Source organism: Bombina bombina, chromosome 1 (assembly GCF_027579735.1).
Source record: "Bombina bombina isolate aBomBom1 chromosome 1, aBomBom1.pri, whole genome shotgun sequence".
Classification (NCBI taxonomy): domain Eukaryota; kingdom Metazoa; phylum Chordata; class Amphibia; order Anura; family Bombinatoridae; genus Bombina; species Bombina bombina.
In genome coordinates this window covers 567638596-567656499 of record NC_069499.1, presented here as the reverse complement: position 1 = coordinate 567656499, position 17904 = coordinate 567638596, and the positions used below count along the sequence as shown (strand labels likewise).

General features: G+C 37.2%; 1 protein-coding gene across 1 annotated transcript in view; it reads right to left on the bottom strand.

Annotated features, from left to right (window-relative positions):
- The window catches only part of UNC80 (unc-80 homolog, NALCN channel complex subunit), a 353943-nt gene that overhangs the window by 70927 nt on the left and 265112 nt on the right, over positions 1–17904 (bottom strand). Inside the window, exon 63 of the mRNA XM_053713382.1 lies at positions 11706–11787. Coding sequence (XP_053569357.1) covers positions 11706–11787 — 82 coding nt within the window. The remainder of the gene's footprint in view (positions 1–11705; positions 11788–17904) is intronic.

The window sequence follows — 17904 nt, the reverse complement described above, 5'->3', positions numbered from 1 at the left end:
CATATCAATAAGACTATTGGCACCCTTACATCCTCCTTCTTGTGCTCAGGAGATTTCATCGGAGCGATGACCCCCACCTATTCTAGACCCTACCAAAGTTAAACCTGGTTATGTACTGACAACATGTGACCAGGACTGTTGTCCCCCACACCCCCCATATTATCCTAGCAAATGGTTTTTCTATACACTGGTGGCATAAAATCCTGACATCTTAGCTATTATATAACAATAGGAAAGTGACCTTAAACTAAGCTTTCAGCTATTATGGCTTAATAATACCTAAATCTATTATATATTTTATGCTGTGAAAGAAACCAAAACATATTTCAGCTTTCCACCTCCACATATAGCATAAATAGGAGATATCCTTACTTGTATTGTACTTGAAGGCTCAAAGACCCAAAAGTATTTACTAGTTTGACATGCTGGCTAGCTCCGCCCTCCTACCCTCTCCCTCACCTCATTTGGAGCGGCTCTCGCCAGCTGAATTTCCCTTCCCCAAAAAACATACAGCCAATCCCCCCCTTGCCCTAATCCTACTCGAATAGATAACCTAATCTATATTTTCTAACGCAATGTGGGGACCATTTTTATTCTTTCCATAATATTATACTACAAAACTGAAGTCTCACTCTAGATAGTCCAATTCCCTTGCTAACACTCTAGATAAATGGGTTCAAAATGTCTTTTCTACATGTTTCCTTTGCCTAGTTGACCTCACTGCTTCTCCATTTCTCCAGCCAAATATGGCTTCATCAGTTTAATAATAACTGTCAATGCATACCACTCTTTAAACTCACAAATGTATTGTAGGTATGCTTAACCTGTATTAGTCGACTTGGCAATATCTCTGTTATAGCATTATATACCTCTTATCTCTCATTGTTTTGGGACGTATCTCTTATGTTACACTTGTTTATGACTTCAATAAAAATTGATTTAAAAAAATAAATAAAAAATAATAATACATAAGCTGCACGAAAACCAATTCAAGCCTATGAAAAATGTATTAATAAATAGATATATACGTATATAAACCAAAAGAACAGGATACACATATAGTATAAAAGAACCAGATCTGACAGAACACATGTATATACATATACACATACACACACATGTATACACACACACACACGCACTCACAAACATACACACACACACATATAGGCGCACACACATACACACATATATCTGCCCACACACGCTCTCACACACGCTCACACCCACACTCACTCACTCCCACACTCACACCTACATGCGTGTGTGCATGCATTCATACACACACATACATGTGCCCAAAAAGGATCATATATATTCCAGTGAAACTAATTATAGTTAAAAGATACCACAAATGATTGATACTTTGGGATGAGGGGTCTATGCTACATAATGTACCTTGGAAGACTGAGTGTGGATCATTTCATCTTATATTATATTACATTATATTCCATTTCATGTTCTCAACTCATTCAATGAATGCCGCAAGATCAATATCTCTATTCCTTCCCTTTGGTTCTATTGTTCTCAGTCTATGAATCCAGTATGTCTCGCGATGTCTAAGTTCTAACAATCTGTCCCCTCCTCTAATGGCTCTCTTAACTTGTTCTGTTGTCTTTACTCTCATACCACTGTCGTCTTGACCATGTTTCTCAAAAAAATTAGCTGATACTCCATGGTGCATGACGCCTTGTCTAATGTTTCTAAGGTGCTCGCCCAGGCGGGTTTTTAAAGGCCGTTTCGTACGCCCAATATAAAACTTCCGGCATGGGCATTCTAACAAGTATACAGTATATTTTGATCTACAATTGATAAGCTCTCTTATTTCATACTCATCATTTACACCAAACACATGTTTCTTTGGGTGTATATGGGCACAACATTCGCAATTTGCCCTTCCACACCAAAAAAAACTTTTGATCGGTCCCTTAATCAATTCCCTTTCTCTCCCTGTTTAAGGAGACTAGGTCATATAATATTCTTCAGACTCATATTTTTCTTACACAATTTTACAATCTTTTGATATGCATTTATTAAGGATTGGATCCTGCATTACCAAAGGCCAGTGTTTCCTCATTGCTTTATTTATCTCTTTAAAAGCATAGTTATATTTGGTAACAAAGAATACATCTCTTCTTTCTGAATTATCCTTTTCCTCTACACTGTTCTTTTTCCCCAAAAGATCCTTCTGGTCAATGCCCTCTTCCTCCAGTTGTTCTCTAGGGTATCCTTTCGCTAGGAATCTCTGTTTAATAACTTCTGACTCCAATTCATAGTCAGACATACTAGTGCAGTTTCGTTTAGCTCTTTGAAACTGACCGAATGGTATATTTTGGATCCATTTTGGATGGTGACCACTCCTTGCATGTAAATACCCGTTCATATCAGTTTCTTTTCTATATAGTTTCGTACAAACCAACTCTCCATCATTTCCTAGTTCAAGATCTAGAAAGGAAACCCTCTCTTGACTATATTCTATTGTAAATTGTAGGTTAAAAAAATTCCTATTCACATATTCCTTGAATCTCATAATATTCGTCATATCTCCTTGCCACAAAATCAAAATATCATCTATAAAGCAATACCACTTATATAGATGTTCTCTAAATGGGTTGGTGTCATTGAATATAAATAAATCCTCCCACCAGCCCATGTAGAGATTTGCAAAGTTAGGAGCCATTTTGGTACCCATTGCTGTACCAGTTGTTTGCAAAAAATACTTGTTGTCAAACAAAACGTAGTTCTTGGATTCCCCCACAAACTTACTCTGTAGATCATTAATAAAACCAGCTTTCTTAAAAAAATATTGCACTGCTGTAATCCCCAAATCATGTGGTATGGATGTATACAGAGAACTGACATCCTTGTTTATCCACACTAGATTGTCTCTCCATTCTAAACCTTTCAATTGTTCCAATATGTGTGGTGTAGCACATACATAAGACCTCAAACATGGTACTAGAGGCTTCAGAATATGATCAACATACTCTGACAGTTTTGACGTAAGTCCACCTATACCGGACACAATTGATCTTCCCGGGGGATAGACCCCTCATCCCAAAGTATCAATCATTTGTGGTATCTTTTAACTATATTTAGTTTCACTGGAATATATATGATCCTTTTTGGGCACATGTATGTGTGAGTGTGGGAGTGAGTGAGTGTGAGCGTGTGTGAGCAGATATGTGCGTATATGTATATACATGTGTTCTGTCAGATCTGGTTCTTTTATACTATAAATATATATATATATATATATATATTTATACTATTTATTTATCAAGTTTTCATAGGCTTGAATTGGTTTTCGTGCGGCTTATGTATTTTTAAATAGATATTTTACATATTTTTTTATATTTTTATTGGAATTTTAGGTAGTGTTCTCAAATAGGTTTCATCCAATGAAATCAGCAAGTGTATCTAGTATAAGTATGAATATGAATTTACTGTATATGTTTTTATTGTGTGAGGTTTCATTTTAAATTAGGTAGAAACTATTAATTGTTTATATTTATATATTTTGTGGTGTATTATTGGTAATTCTTTTTACTGTATCATGTATGTGATAGCTGCTATTTTTAGATGGGATGTAAGCAGACAAGCAGAATACAAACATCTGTGAAATAGAGATACAAATGAAATGTACAGATAAGCTATGATAATTAACCCCATGTGTTAGTCACAAGAGGGAGGAGGAATAGAGCCCTTTAAAAATCACATATGGACAGTTAGTGGGCAGAGCCTCTGAGGAAGCATGGAGGAGCCCTGTGAAACGCATCAGGCCACGTCCACATTTGTGACGCTGTGTATCCGTAACTATTGTGTCAGACTAGCGTATCTGCGAGCCGGCCCTTTGGCAGACACACTGAGTTACAGTAGTAAGGGACGTTTGAGATTCGGCACTTTCTGAGGTCGCATATCCCTTTGAGAGGAAACAGCTGAGTAGCTGCACAGACCGGAGGGTGAGAAACTAACTGCCGTGAGGGATTCCAGTATACCGCTGTCATTATACCTCATATGTTTGAGGTTGGAGTTTGTGAGTGCAATCTTGTTATCTAATAAAGGAATTTGTTTTTATTTAAATACTACACTTAGATTGTGTTTTTCTGCGCTCTAGGTTCTGTCTAGATTTGGAGTTGTGATTTTGACGGGCACCACACCAGTGCCTTGTAAGGAGCGGCAGACACAACTGGAAGGAGGAAAAGACTGTAAAAAAGATTTCCAGAAAAAAGAAAAAGCTTTGCATGAAAGCCTAAGATAAGATTTTCAATGTGTGTACATTTTAAATATATGTTTATTTATTCATCATTGGTTATATGATTTTCGAACAGTTTATATACATACACAGGAAACACACCTATTAATTGTAGTCTGGTGCAGGTGAATTACCCCAATCCCCCCTTTCTGTTTTTTTCAGCCATAGAGAAGGGTGAGAGGCGCTCTATATTGTCTTGGGGTTTATGATCATGTCCCTATGAAACCTAAGTTATTTTTGTATCACGTTAAACAAACAAAAAATAGTGATAAAAAAACGTGAAAATCACAAAAACAAGTGATAAATGTGATATAAAAAAGGATATTGTGAATCAAGAAGCTGCGATCATTCAATTTTCAAAGAAACAAAATATAGTGTAATATTGCAACAAATTTCAAAGTGATAGTTTTGTGTCAAATTTATACTTACATACCCTTGAGCTATCTTAAAGGGATACTAAACACAAATTATTTCTTTAATGATTCAGATAGAGCATGCAATTTTAAGCAACTTTCTAATTTACTCCTCCTATCAATTTTTCTTCAATCTTTTGCTATCTTTATTTAAAAAGCAGGAATTTAAAGCTTAAGAGCCAGCCCATTTTAGGTTCAGCACCCTGGATAGCTCTTGCTGATTTGTGGCTACATTTAGCAAACCAATAAGCAAGCATAACCCAGGTTCTCAACCAAAAATGGTCCAGCTCTTAAGCTTTTAAAATAAAAATAGAAAGAGAACGAAGAAAAATGATAATAGGAGTAAATTAGTTGCTTAAAATTGCATGCTCTATCTGCATCATCAAAGAAAAAAATTGGGTTTAGTGTCCCTTTAAGCTTTTATGATTGGATGCCATATGCAGCTTGAATCGTGATGTCATTAGTGGGCAGGGTTTGGCGGCCATTTCAAAGTGTCCAGGAACAATATTATTTTTAAAATAACTGTTTTACTGTTCATGCTGCATGATATAAAAAGGGGTGCAGGAGGCTTTTTGCAGCTTAATCTTAGATAAGACTTTAAAATGACTAAGGTGTAGTCGACTGTCCGTTTAAGGGAACTGGTTAATAAACCCTTAACCAGACCATCCTGCAAAAATGGAAGAATCCAAGGAATTCTAAAAGAGTTCCCACCTTAATTCTTAGACTCAAACAAAGAAAGGAAAACTGTCCAGACTTTATGATAAATGTGTCTTACAACAGGCTTTCTGACCTGAATCAAAGTAAATCCTCTCTGAGACAAAAACTGATGCTCATGCACCATGCCAACAAATTGATTTGAGGTCTTGATAAAAGAAGGAACATTGAGAAGGTCCTTTCTGAGAGGAAGACTACAAGGATGGCTGAAGGAAATTTGTACCAGATCTGCATACGAAGTCCTGGGAGGCCATTCCAGAGCAATTAGAATTACTGGGGCCCTTTCCCATTTTATCCTGGCTATTATCCTGGATAGTAACACAAAAGGAGGAAAGATGACAATACTGGGGTAACTTGAGATTCAAGTGAAGAGCCATGAGGTCTCTGTCTGGCCTTCTCAAAAGATTCCTATTCTGATCAAATACCTCCTGTTTCATGGATTGTGCGCTGGGGTGGAGGACCTGATGACCACTTCCCAATTGTCCACACTCGGAAAGTGGGTTGCTGAAATCATGCAATGATGGCGTTCTGCCGAAGTCAGAATACAAGCTACATCCTCTTTAAGGCACAAGTACCGCCTTGGTGATAGATTTAAGCCACTGCTGTGACATTGTCTTACTGAAACCTCAGAAAAGACTCTTGTCATAACAGGGGCAAACTCTGGAGAGCCCTGTAGATTGCACTCCAAGATGTTAATTGGTATTCTCGCTTCCAGAGAGAAACAAACTCCCTGACTCTCCTGGAACATCAGAATGCATCCCATCAGGCTGGCATCCATGGTAATTAGTAAACCAATTGGAATTGAGAAATGAGGCTCCCTGAATTAATGATTGGTGTACCTGCCACTAAGTTAGATATTGACTTTTGTATTGTAGTCAAACATGTTTCAAGCTGCTAAGGATGCAAGTGGAATATCGAAAAAGGAACAGCATCTGAAGCTTCTACTGTGAGACCAACTACTTTCATGCTCTGAAGCACTATAGGAAGAGTTTGTTGGAGAAGAGCACAAACTTTCTGCAATTTCAGTCTGCAAGCATCTGTGAAATAAAGTCTCATTGTTACAAAGTCTGTGAGAAAGCTCAGAAGGGCAACTCTGCTTTGTGATAGTAGAGAGCTCTTCAGGATGTTGATTTTACAACCATGGGAATGAAGGAACTGAAGAACTGTGTTTGCATGTTCCTGAGCCATCTGAAGGGAAGCACCCTGCACCAGAATGCCATTAATGTAAGGATCTACTGCAATACCCTGAGCACTTGCTCAGAAGAGTTCTACGAAACTTTGAGAAGATTTTTGGTGCTGCTGACAGACCAAATGGGAGTAGCACAAATTAGAAATGCCAATGCAAATCTGATGCTATTTACATGATCCCCGTGAAAAAGGGATATGCAAATATGCATCTTTTCAGTTTATTGTAGACATAAACACACCCTCCTGCACTAAAGGTAATATAATGTCTCGACTTTGAAATTTCAAACTTTCAGAATTTTGTTCAGTCTTGAGCTCTAATATAGGCCTGTAAGTCTCTTTTTAGTTTGGAACAATTAAAAGGTTTAAATAGAAGCCCTGATTCTGTTCCTCTAAGGAGACTGGAGTAATTATTTCCATGGCTTCTAGGACTGTTACACATGCCAAGAAAGCTCTGGCCTTTAAAGGATTTTTGAGAACATAAGACAGGAAGAATGACACAATGTAGACGCAGCGGTGGTGACTTGTTGCTATGGCCGTTGGCATAGACGCAGGCGGTGCTTCAGAGCATGCGGCGATGACGTCATCGCCACACGCTGCCTCTCCATCCTGGATGCCGCTCCTGTGTACACCAGTGTGTCCTCCTTGGCGTGAATCGGCTCCTATGTAAGTACCTGCAGTGCTTACATGCACTGTCCAAGTATAGGTGTTACTTATTGTTCTCCTGGGTGTTATTGTTGCTGTATGCTGGACTGTTATATTGTTGCTGAACTCTGCTTGTCTGACCTCTCTGCCTGTTAACCCCTAAACTGCTGGATTGATATACTGTTGCTGAACTCTGCTTGTCTGACCACTCTGCCTGTTAACCCCTAAACTGCTGGATTGATACACTGTTGCTAAACTCTGCTTGTCTGACCACTCTGCCTGCCTATCCCCTAAAACTGCTGGATTTCCCTTTGCTGACTCCTGCCTGTTCCTGGTCCATCTATTGGTTTACCCCGAACTGCTATTCTGCCGGATTGACTTCCTATTGCCGTTAAGGACTGCCCTGCCTACTGTGAGTACTGCTTACCTCATTTTACAAACTTTCTCTGCTCTGGGATATTTCCTATCACTCCACTTGATGCCGGGATAAGAAGATTGCTGGCCAAGTTTTGTTTGATAGAGGAATATCCCACAAGCATTAGATTGAAGAGAATGAGACCAAAAGCCTGGGAATTTGGGAAATGATGTTTAGTACCGAAGGATCTTGAACTGATTTTTCCCAAGCCTTCTGAAAAAGGTTCAGTCTGGATTGGTGGTTACACCTTTATGCCGATTTGGAGGAAGGGGCAGGCTTTTTGGTCTGTTTGGACTTAGACAAAGAGTAACCAGGCTTCCACGTGGAATTGGAGGTGTCTAACTTCTGAGACGAAGAGGAGGATGTTTGCATGTTGGAATGACAAAAGGAGGGAAATAGTTTTGCAGACATAACCCTGCCCTTAGCTCTGCAGATTTGCAGCAGGAAAGCTCCTTTACCTCCAGTAACTACAGCAATGATTGCATCCAGTCCAGGTCTAAACAAGATCTTTCCCTGAAATGGAAGAAAAAGAAATTTGCTTTTAGATACTATATCATTAGACCATGACTTGAGCCATAAGGCTCTTCTTGATAGAACAGTCATAGCAGAACTCTTTGTATGAACATAAGTTATCTCAACAGCTGCATCACACATAAAACTGTTTGCAGTCTTTACCAATCTCAAATAAGGTCAGAGATGTTGTCACACCCTACTGCAGTAGCTGCAGGCACACTAGCAGCTGGATGGAACATATAGCCTGCCAGATGAGAGGATCTTCTGAGGAAACCTTCAAGTTTTCTGTCCATTAGCTCCTTAAAAGAGGTACTGTTCTCTAAAAGAATGGTAGCGCCGCCCACCTTTGAAATAGTCTCCTGTACCTCCAATTTTTCTGAGGGTAAATGGAACATGTTTTTGAATTTGGTAGAGGGAACAAAAGAAATGCCAGGTTTGTTCCATTCCTTGATAATTAGCTCAGAAACCGCATCAGGAACCACAAAGGTAGGTTTTTCACAGGTTGTTTGTGAGCAAGTGGAAGGCCCTCAGTTTTCAAGGCAAGTAAAACTTCCAGCAATAGAGCATTTATTTAGTCTTATTTGAAATGAAAGGACAGATCTTCTGCTAGTTTATTAGACGGGTCCTAGTTTTCTGAATAATCGTCCTCAGGTCGCTCCTTAGGATGTCCCAGATGAGCCCAGGGCCTGTAAAGGGTTCTCTTCTGCCCTTTTCATGCATTTGTGCTTAACTGGGGATGCATGAAGGCCATCAGTTGTGAAATTGCAGAGTGAATGCAGAGTTCTAGTTAGGATGCAGGTCTGTAGAACTGTCCTGGGGATAACCCTGGTGATTACCAAATACCTGACCCTGTCATTAGACACAGACTCAGAACATAGGTTACAAGCAAATTAAGGGGAAACACTAACACTTAGAAAGCAAACACATATGAGAAGGGGTTAATATGTCAATAGATTGCCCATTTTAAGTGATCAGACTTTAACTGCACCAGTTTGCACCATAATGATTTAGAATTTTAAAGACAGGCAAGTATCTAAAATTAGATAGCAGCACACAAATACACTATAAAAGGCACAGAAAGGTTAACCTTCTCAGAGGAACACACAAATATTGGCACAATGTAAGACTGAAGTCCCTATGAGGGAATTACAAAAAAAATGGGTACTGCCTCTTTAAGAGAAATAAATATACTTAAAAAAAAAGATTGATTCAATTAAGTTTAAATAATTATACATTTATGCAAAACTCTTATTATTAAGGGTGCTTACCACTCTAAAGCTCAGAAGAGGAATTGCAGTGTGTCAGCCAAAATCGACAGTGGACTTTGAGGAAAAGAAGGAACAGAGCAGACTGTTTTGGCAGTGAAAAAGTTAACCCCTGATTTCTGCACAGAAGAAAGTTCAGACACTTCTAAAAATTAGATCATCTGAGGGCATGCTAACAATGAGAATCAGAGCGCTGGTATGTGCTAAGGCCTGCACCAGTAAATTTAAAGAGACATTACCTACATTTTACTGTAAAGTGCCTATAAATGTATGTAGTGTTATCTGGTGTATGTAACTGTCCATGATGGCCTGTGGACTATAAAAGGAGCATATTACTTACCTTCAGCACCTTCGTCTATTGAGCTCACCTTAGCTGCAGAAGTCTTCTTCCATTAGATGGGCCAATCTGAGGCACTGCAAGCATGGTGCCAAGGATCTGTAAAAGAAGCAGCACACTGTAGACCAGGGGATTGGCAGGCATGCCCACATTTCACCTGGGAGGCTGGTGGCATTTCTGCACTGGGAGAGGATTTTTACTGCCTGGCTGAACTCCTATCCACTCATCTGTCCTGTTTGTAGGTAATCTGAGGAGGATAATGGGTCTCAGATCGATTATAGCACCTCTTTTTTTTTAATATGAAGATCAGCACTTAAAGATTTGCCATCACTCCTAGCTGGAGACAAAAAAATTAAAGTAGGAAAAGGAAAGTGGGGAAGATTTAAGCTCTGTTGTGTGGGTATTTTGCCTACTTCTGTAGGACTGTATTTTAATCGCACATGTGATGGCTCATGGATTCTCAACATCTTATGGAAGAAATTACATTTTAAGATCCCTTTAAGATATCAGTGTAAATCAGAAAGAGAGAGAGAGAATGACAACAATTTGTAAAATTGCCTCTAAATCAATGTAAATCAGAGAGAGAATGACAAATCTGTATTTAGCAAAGCAAATTAAATATGTTAATACATGTTATGAAAACAATATTCAAATCATAAAACATTACTTATATATACATATGGGGGCGATCACAATCCTTCATCAACAGAAAAGATTTTGATACGTTTTTCTAAAGGATTACAATTTACCCCATAGTCTTAGAATATACTCTATAAACCATATAGGCCTAGATTACAAGTGAAGGTCAAAAATATTTGCGCATTTGTGCATTAACATTGCTATCCATTAAAGGGATATTAAAGTCCAAATTGAACTTTCATGATTCAGATAGGGCATGTAATTTTAAACAACTTTCCAATTTACTTTTATCATCAAATTTGCTTTGTTCACTTGGTATTCTTAGTTTAAAGCTAAACCTAGGTAGGCTCATATGCTAATTTCTAAGCCCTTGAAGGCCGCCTCTTATCTAAATACATTTGACAGATTTTCACAGCTATAAGGGTATAAATTCATGTGTTATATAAATAACAGTGTGCTCACGCACATGGAGTTATTTAAGAGTCAGCACTAATTGCCTGAAATGCAAGTCTGTCAAAAGATCTGAGATAAGGAGAAAGTCAGCAGAAGCTTAGATACAAGGTAATCACATAGGTATAAAGTATATTTCTATAACAGTGTTGGTTATACAAAACTGGGGAATGGTAAATAAAAGGATTAATCTTTTTAAACAATAACATTTTTGTTGTTTACTATCCATTTAAAAGTTCAGGGAATGCTAAAAAGACTTACACGCATTAAAATGTTTAGGTTAAAGGAACAGTCTACTTGAAATGTTTTGTTGTTTAAAAAGAAAGATAATCCCTTTATTACCCGTTCCCTTTTTGCATTACCAAAGCAGTTATATTAATACACGTTTTTTAAGTTAATGGGGAAAATTAGCACAGTCGCGATATCCGGAAGTTATGGCGCATTGGGTTTCACTTACTTTTTAATATCAATGCAGTCACACAAATTTTTTACCTTGAGTGTATTTAGCGTGCAGGAAGAAAAAAAACTGAGCGTGCCACTTGTAATCTGGGTCTAAAAGATATGGTTTCCGAACTAAAATAGTCATAGAATGATTTATGTCTTCTAAAATATTGACAGAACCCCAAACATATTCCAAGGAAAGCATAACCTCATGTCTTTCTTCATATTCAGACAGGAAAGTTAAAAAATTAAACAAAGACAACACCTTGAAACTGTTAAACGAGAATGTACACCAGCAATTGTAGTCATCCTGTACATCACATTCCAAAAATGTTTTATTATTTTCTTGAGGAACCACAAATCCCACAAAGTGCAAAACCAGTATAGTAGCATTTATAGAATAAAATCATCTTCAGGATTACCAGTTACTTACCTGCCTCAAGCCTCTTTTTCTCCCGAGGGGCTGCTGAATCAGAAGGTTCTGATGGCCTGGTTCACTTTGCACACTCGCTACCCTGTTGAGTGTTGATAACATTGACACTTTTATTAAAAGATGCACCAAATGTTACAAAATATGGGAGCTGTCCACACAGAAGACAAGAAGCGAGACTTAGTGAGTAACCAAGAACTACAACTACAGCAAGCATGGATTCAATTATTGCCTTCTGTACAAAAAGGTCACTTACCAAAACAGAAATTATTTATTTGAGATGTTTGCCTATGAACAAATCAGAGCTTAAAGAGAAGCCAGATCTTCTCTTTGCATATCTAAGAAGTTCTAATAATGAAGCTAAGCATCTGTTCTCTTTAAACAGATTTTATACTGTGTGGATGGACCTCAAGAGTGGTGGCCCTTAAAAGACCTAGCTATCTACCTCACACACTTAACTCAGTAAGAATGTCTTTAAAAAACTGGTGTCTCATGGAAACTAATTTCTATGTTTCATTTTTAATATAAAATTTTCTAAACATAAGAATTCTTATATAATATCTCTTACACGGGTATTCAGCAAAGTCTGTTTGAGGTAAACCCTACTTATCTCCTATAAGGAAATATTAAGCACATTTCTAATTTTGTTGAGGAAAAGTCAAGCACTATTATAGTTTACTAATGCATCAAAAATGCATGTAAAATCACTAGACTACAGTATTGCATTAAAGTGATGGTAAATCCTAGCGTTTGCGAAACGCTAGGATTTTTCATCGTAACAAATAAAGGGGACTTTCATTCATGAAGTATAAAATACTTCATTCTGAAAGCCTCTTTATTTGTTAGCAGTGTTCACTGTGCTGAGCTGCTAAAGGCAGCCGATGGCAGAACCCTTTTTGGCTGAGAGGTGACGTTTCCACCTCTTAGCCAATAGCCGTGCGGGAAATACAGCTTGGCGCCGGGTTTTGCGGCACCAAGCTGTATTTCCCGCACGGCTATTGGCTAAGAGGTGGAAACGTCACCTCTCAGCCAAATAGCGTTTACCATCACTTTAATCAACAAACATATATATATATATATATATATATATATATATATATATATATATATATATATATATATATATATATATATGTATATAAATAAATAAAAGATGTTCAACATAGTGCTGTGTATTTAATAGACAACTTTCATAAAAATTATTTTCAGAAAAAATCCAAGGGGTTCCTATTCACTCATTAAAACCTCAAACAGTGTGAGATATGTATAGAGCATAAAACGCAGATAAAGAGGAGTAATCCATTAAATGCTTAAAAGGACATGACACACATTTTTTTCTCTTATTATACATATAGAGCATATACATTTAAACAACTTTACAAATTACTTCTTTTAACAATTTTGCTTCATTCTCTTGGTATCTTAAACGAGCAGCAATTCACTACTGGAAGCTAGCTAACAACATCTGTAAGCCAAGGAAAAGAGGCAAATATGTGCAGCCACCAATCATCAGCTAGCTTCCACCTCCAAAGCCTACCTAGGTATGCTTTATCATCAAATGAAATGAAAAAAAAGCAAATTGGAAAGTTATTTCAAATGTGGGGTTTTAAGTCCCTTTAAGGCCACGCCCACCTTACACTACTACGCTGTTATGCGATCGGTGTGAAGTGTACACTGGGTTTACTTTTTGAGTTATTTATCAAATATGCTGAAATGGTGCCGTGCTGGATATTACAATAACCGACTGAGTAAAACTCAAGTGAATAGGAACCCCTATTAAGTGAATAGGAACCCTTATTAAGTGAAAAGGAACCCCTATTAAGTGAATAAGAACCCCTGTCTATTGGATATGTTGAACTTTGTGAAGCATCTTTGTGCGCTTCTTTCATATCTTTTGGATTTCTATGGCGATTTCGAGGTACTGGAATAAACATTATTTGGATGCAGATAGTTCTCCACATTACCATGAAAACTGTGGACATTTACCTATGGCCGTTACCTATTTTCATATATATTGTGTTGTGATTATTTGTTTTTACAGGGCGGTAGCCTCTCTCTGGGTGCTATTAGACATAGGATGGGATATATATATTTAGAGATATATTTTCTACTTCCTTTAATTTATTTGTAAAGAATGAGCAAAAACAAACATGTATGACATCTAATCAACATGGACTGGAAACACTGTAAGAAACTTACAAACCTTTATAAGTTTTTAGCTATTGTTAGAGCAACATAATACAAAGCAATGTGGGACTCAAACAAATACAGAATTGTTTAGTCTAATTTGTCCTTGCACAAAGAGCACAACACATCCATCTCCGTGTAAGTCACTTATCTACAGTTTGTCAAACATCCTGAGGTCATCCTTTGGAATTTCCAACTGATATGACCTGCACACACTGTTTCTCATAGAGTGATGTAAATATTACTACTAGTAATCTAAGGTTTCAGGCTTGTTTATCGTCACAAAGAACTACTGGGAAACCAGCTTTTCAAAATATCATCTGTGAAAATTAGAAAATATTTAAACAGTAATAATCTGAGACAGTATAGTTGCATAGCTAAATAGTAACATGGTAACTATACCTTACCTGTACCTTAGGGCTGTACACAGCCAATAACCCTATATAGTAGTATACAATTACCATTACTATTAGTATACAAATACTATTGAGTGAGCATATTTAAAGTGTAACATTAGATAACAATTATTTATGATGTATACATTGACTGGCTGTTGTGGGTGCATTTTTGTTCTGTACCCTGGATCTATAATCACATAAAACACACACCTCTAAACATATGTAGCAGATATATGTGCTCTGCATGTTTAGTTTATAATCCAGTATAGGATATCATTTTACAGTAACCATGTAACATGCAAGACTGGAAAGTACATAACTAAGATATAACCTGTAGCTGGGTACTTTATAAAAGTGCTTAGCATTTATGCAAATAACTATCTGGCTGTAAGTGAATTATGTAAGATCAGTTATGAAGAACTAAATTTCTAACTGTCGATTAGTAATGTCTACATATTGACAATAAGAAACAAATATGTTTGATATATGTATCTTTCTGGGCCTTAAAGGGACAGGGAAAGTCAAAATTATTTGTTGATGAGTCAGATAAAACATACAATTTTAAACAACAATGCAACAAAACAATACTATATAATTGCCTTCATTCTTTTAGTATCCTTTGTTGAAGGAGCAGCAATACCCTACTTGGAGCTAGGTGATCACATCAGGTGATGCAATGACAAGAGGCATATATGTGCAGCCACCAATCAGCAGCTAGCATACAGTAGAGTGCTGCACCTGAGCCTACTTAGGAATGTTCTTCAACAAAGAATACCAACAGAAAGAAGCACATTTGATAACAGAAGTAAATTGTTTAAAATTGCATGCTCTCTCTGAATGACAAAAGTATAATTTTGACTTTACTGTCCCTAAACAGAATTGAAAGAAAGGAATGCAATGTATATTTATGTGAGGAGAATCATGCAAGTGTGTATATAGACAGCAGAGCAGAAAACAGACATGCAGGGCAAAGGGGAGAGGCATAGCCAGGGCAAGGGACTCTGTAGAAGTCATGTGAAACAAATAGCCAGATCAAGGAGAATCAAGACAGGTAAAGGAATGGAGGAAAACGGCAAAGCTAAGGAAAACACCTAGAAACAGACAGCAACATAAAAAGTAAAAAACACACAAACAATAAGGAGAATAGGAACAGCCAGAGTACTAAGAAAATACAAACAGGGCACAGGATGAGAAGAATGACAAAGAGAATGGAGAAAAGCAATAATGTTGGCATGAGTAGAAAGAACTAGCTTTATTATTAAGTCCCAGACGTTATATAATGGGCTGATGATCAGCACCTTACATATTTGTTGCCATGAGTGTGGGATTAGCCTGGCACAGGACTGGGGAAAAACTCTTTTACATATTTTTTATTGGTGACCCATTGCAAATCAAACTGCTCCTGTTTTCCGTTTCTCAACTGATTTTCCAGTTTGTGTGCACTTGTAGATTACTGGGGGTCTATTTATGAAGCAGCGGATGCTGTTTCCGACCCTCTCCGCTTCAGTTCCAACTGAAGCGTAAGTTAAGAAGCAGCGGTCCTAAGACCGCTGCTCCTTAACTCGTCCTGAGGTGGCGGACAGCAATCGGCCCGATCGAATACGTGCTAGCGGCCGATTGGCTGTGAATCTGCAGGGGGCGATATTGCACCAGCAGTTCAACAGAACTGCTGGTGCAATGATAAATGCCGACAGCATATGCTGTTGACATTTATCTATGTGCGGCGGACATGATTCGCTATAGAGTATCATGTCTGTCCGCACCTACATAAATAGACCCCCTGGACTTTGACCTGATGAGTATACCTAAGAATTTGTAAATTCTACAGACTGATATAGAACTGCATCCTTTTGTTTACAAGGGCCAAAATTATGATCTGAAGGTAACCTACACAACATAGGGTCAGATTACGAGTGAAGCACAAATTAACACTTCCACTTGAGCGTTAATTGCGTTAAAAAAGCAAAAGTTAGAATATTGCTTGTGCGTTCATATATTACCCCATAGAAGGCATATTCTCATTTGTGCTAAACCGACATGAAAATATGAATATTTCACATTCCAATGTTCAGCATCTAGCAGAATATGATCTATTTATTCATAAATATTTCTACATATATCTGATGATATTTTGGTACTACATATACATGATTATATATAGGTTTAAATATATACAAATATATATAGGGATATCTATTAAGAAATGCATAGAACATATTCTGCTATCTGCAGAACATAGGAATGTGAAATATTTACAGTAAATACATAGTTAAAATATTTATTAAAAATAAATATTGCAAAAATATTTTTTTCATGTTTTCATTTACTTAACTGCAAAGGACTCCAATGCACTTCTATATATGTCTATATGTGTGTACATATGTATTTTAGTGTTTATATGTGTGTATATATATATATCGAGTAACTGTACTTTGTAAGGTATTTTGATGTGTTTTGTGGCCCTTTTTAGTTTCTCTGAAGTTGCGTTAATTGTTCTTCTTGCGTAAATCGTGATTTTGATTTCGTTTAGCTTCAATTTGTAATACCAGTGGTAAACCCAGGGAGCACAAAACCCCGCGATAAAACCCCTTATCGCTCCCACTCGTAATCTTGCCCATAATGTTTCCTCTTGCAACATGAGAAAGTGGTAAATTATGATATCTGCATGATTTAAAGAGACATAGTTGTTAAAATGAGTCTTTCATGATTCGGAGAGTACAGTTCTAGTTTACTTCTAGTCTCATATTTTGTTGTCTTGTGTTGAAACTTACAAGTTGATCACAATCTTGCCCTTGTTTTCAGTAGATAGTGATTTTCTGAACTTGTATTAACAATGTGTGTTTTTCCATTGATCAAAATCGTAAAATGCTTCTGCCGTTAATACCACTGAAGTTTAAAATCATTACCTCCGGAAACCAAAACCATTATCTGCCTCATTAATCTAAAAAATGTCTTAATCCTAAACCAAACGCACAGGATTAAAAAAAAAAAAAAAAGGCATTTCCATGGGTTTATCGATTTGAATTACAGGTCTTTAATACTAATTCAACAGTATTGCTTAGAGTTTATCCTTTCAGCTATGGCATTCGATATGTGAAAAATTACCCTGTAAATGGGTATCAAGAATTTGATATGAGATAAGAAAAACAAGACTGGCCATATTTATCAAAAGAAAAGTGCAGCGGATTAACATTTAAAATGGCTGATTGTGACTGGCTCAACAACTAAAAAATAAGGCCGCTAGCTATCTGATAGATTAGGATGAATCCCTTAGTTCCTTATCATGAGAACATGAAGACGTAGACTCAAGAGTGTGCTCATGTTGAGCACTATATGGCAGCAGTGTTTAGAACAATGTTATACACATAGTTCTCAAGACACAAGCAGACTCCAGAACTAGGTTTGGTCTCATGGAAAGGACTTACGTTTTCAACAAAAGATACAAAGAGAAAGAAGACTTTTTAAAACATGTATATGCTATCTGAGGGCTAGATTACAGTTGGCACGCTATTTAGCGCTTTTGCGCAAGCGTAACATCCACTAGAAGTAAGCTTTTTGAACGCACATTACAAGATGAATGTTAAATGTTTGCGCACAAGCAAAACCCGATCTGTGCT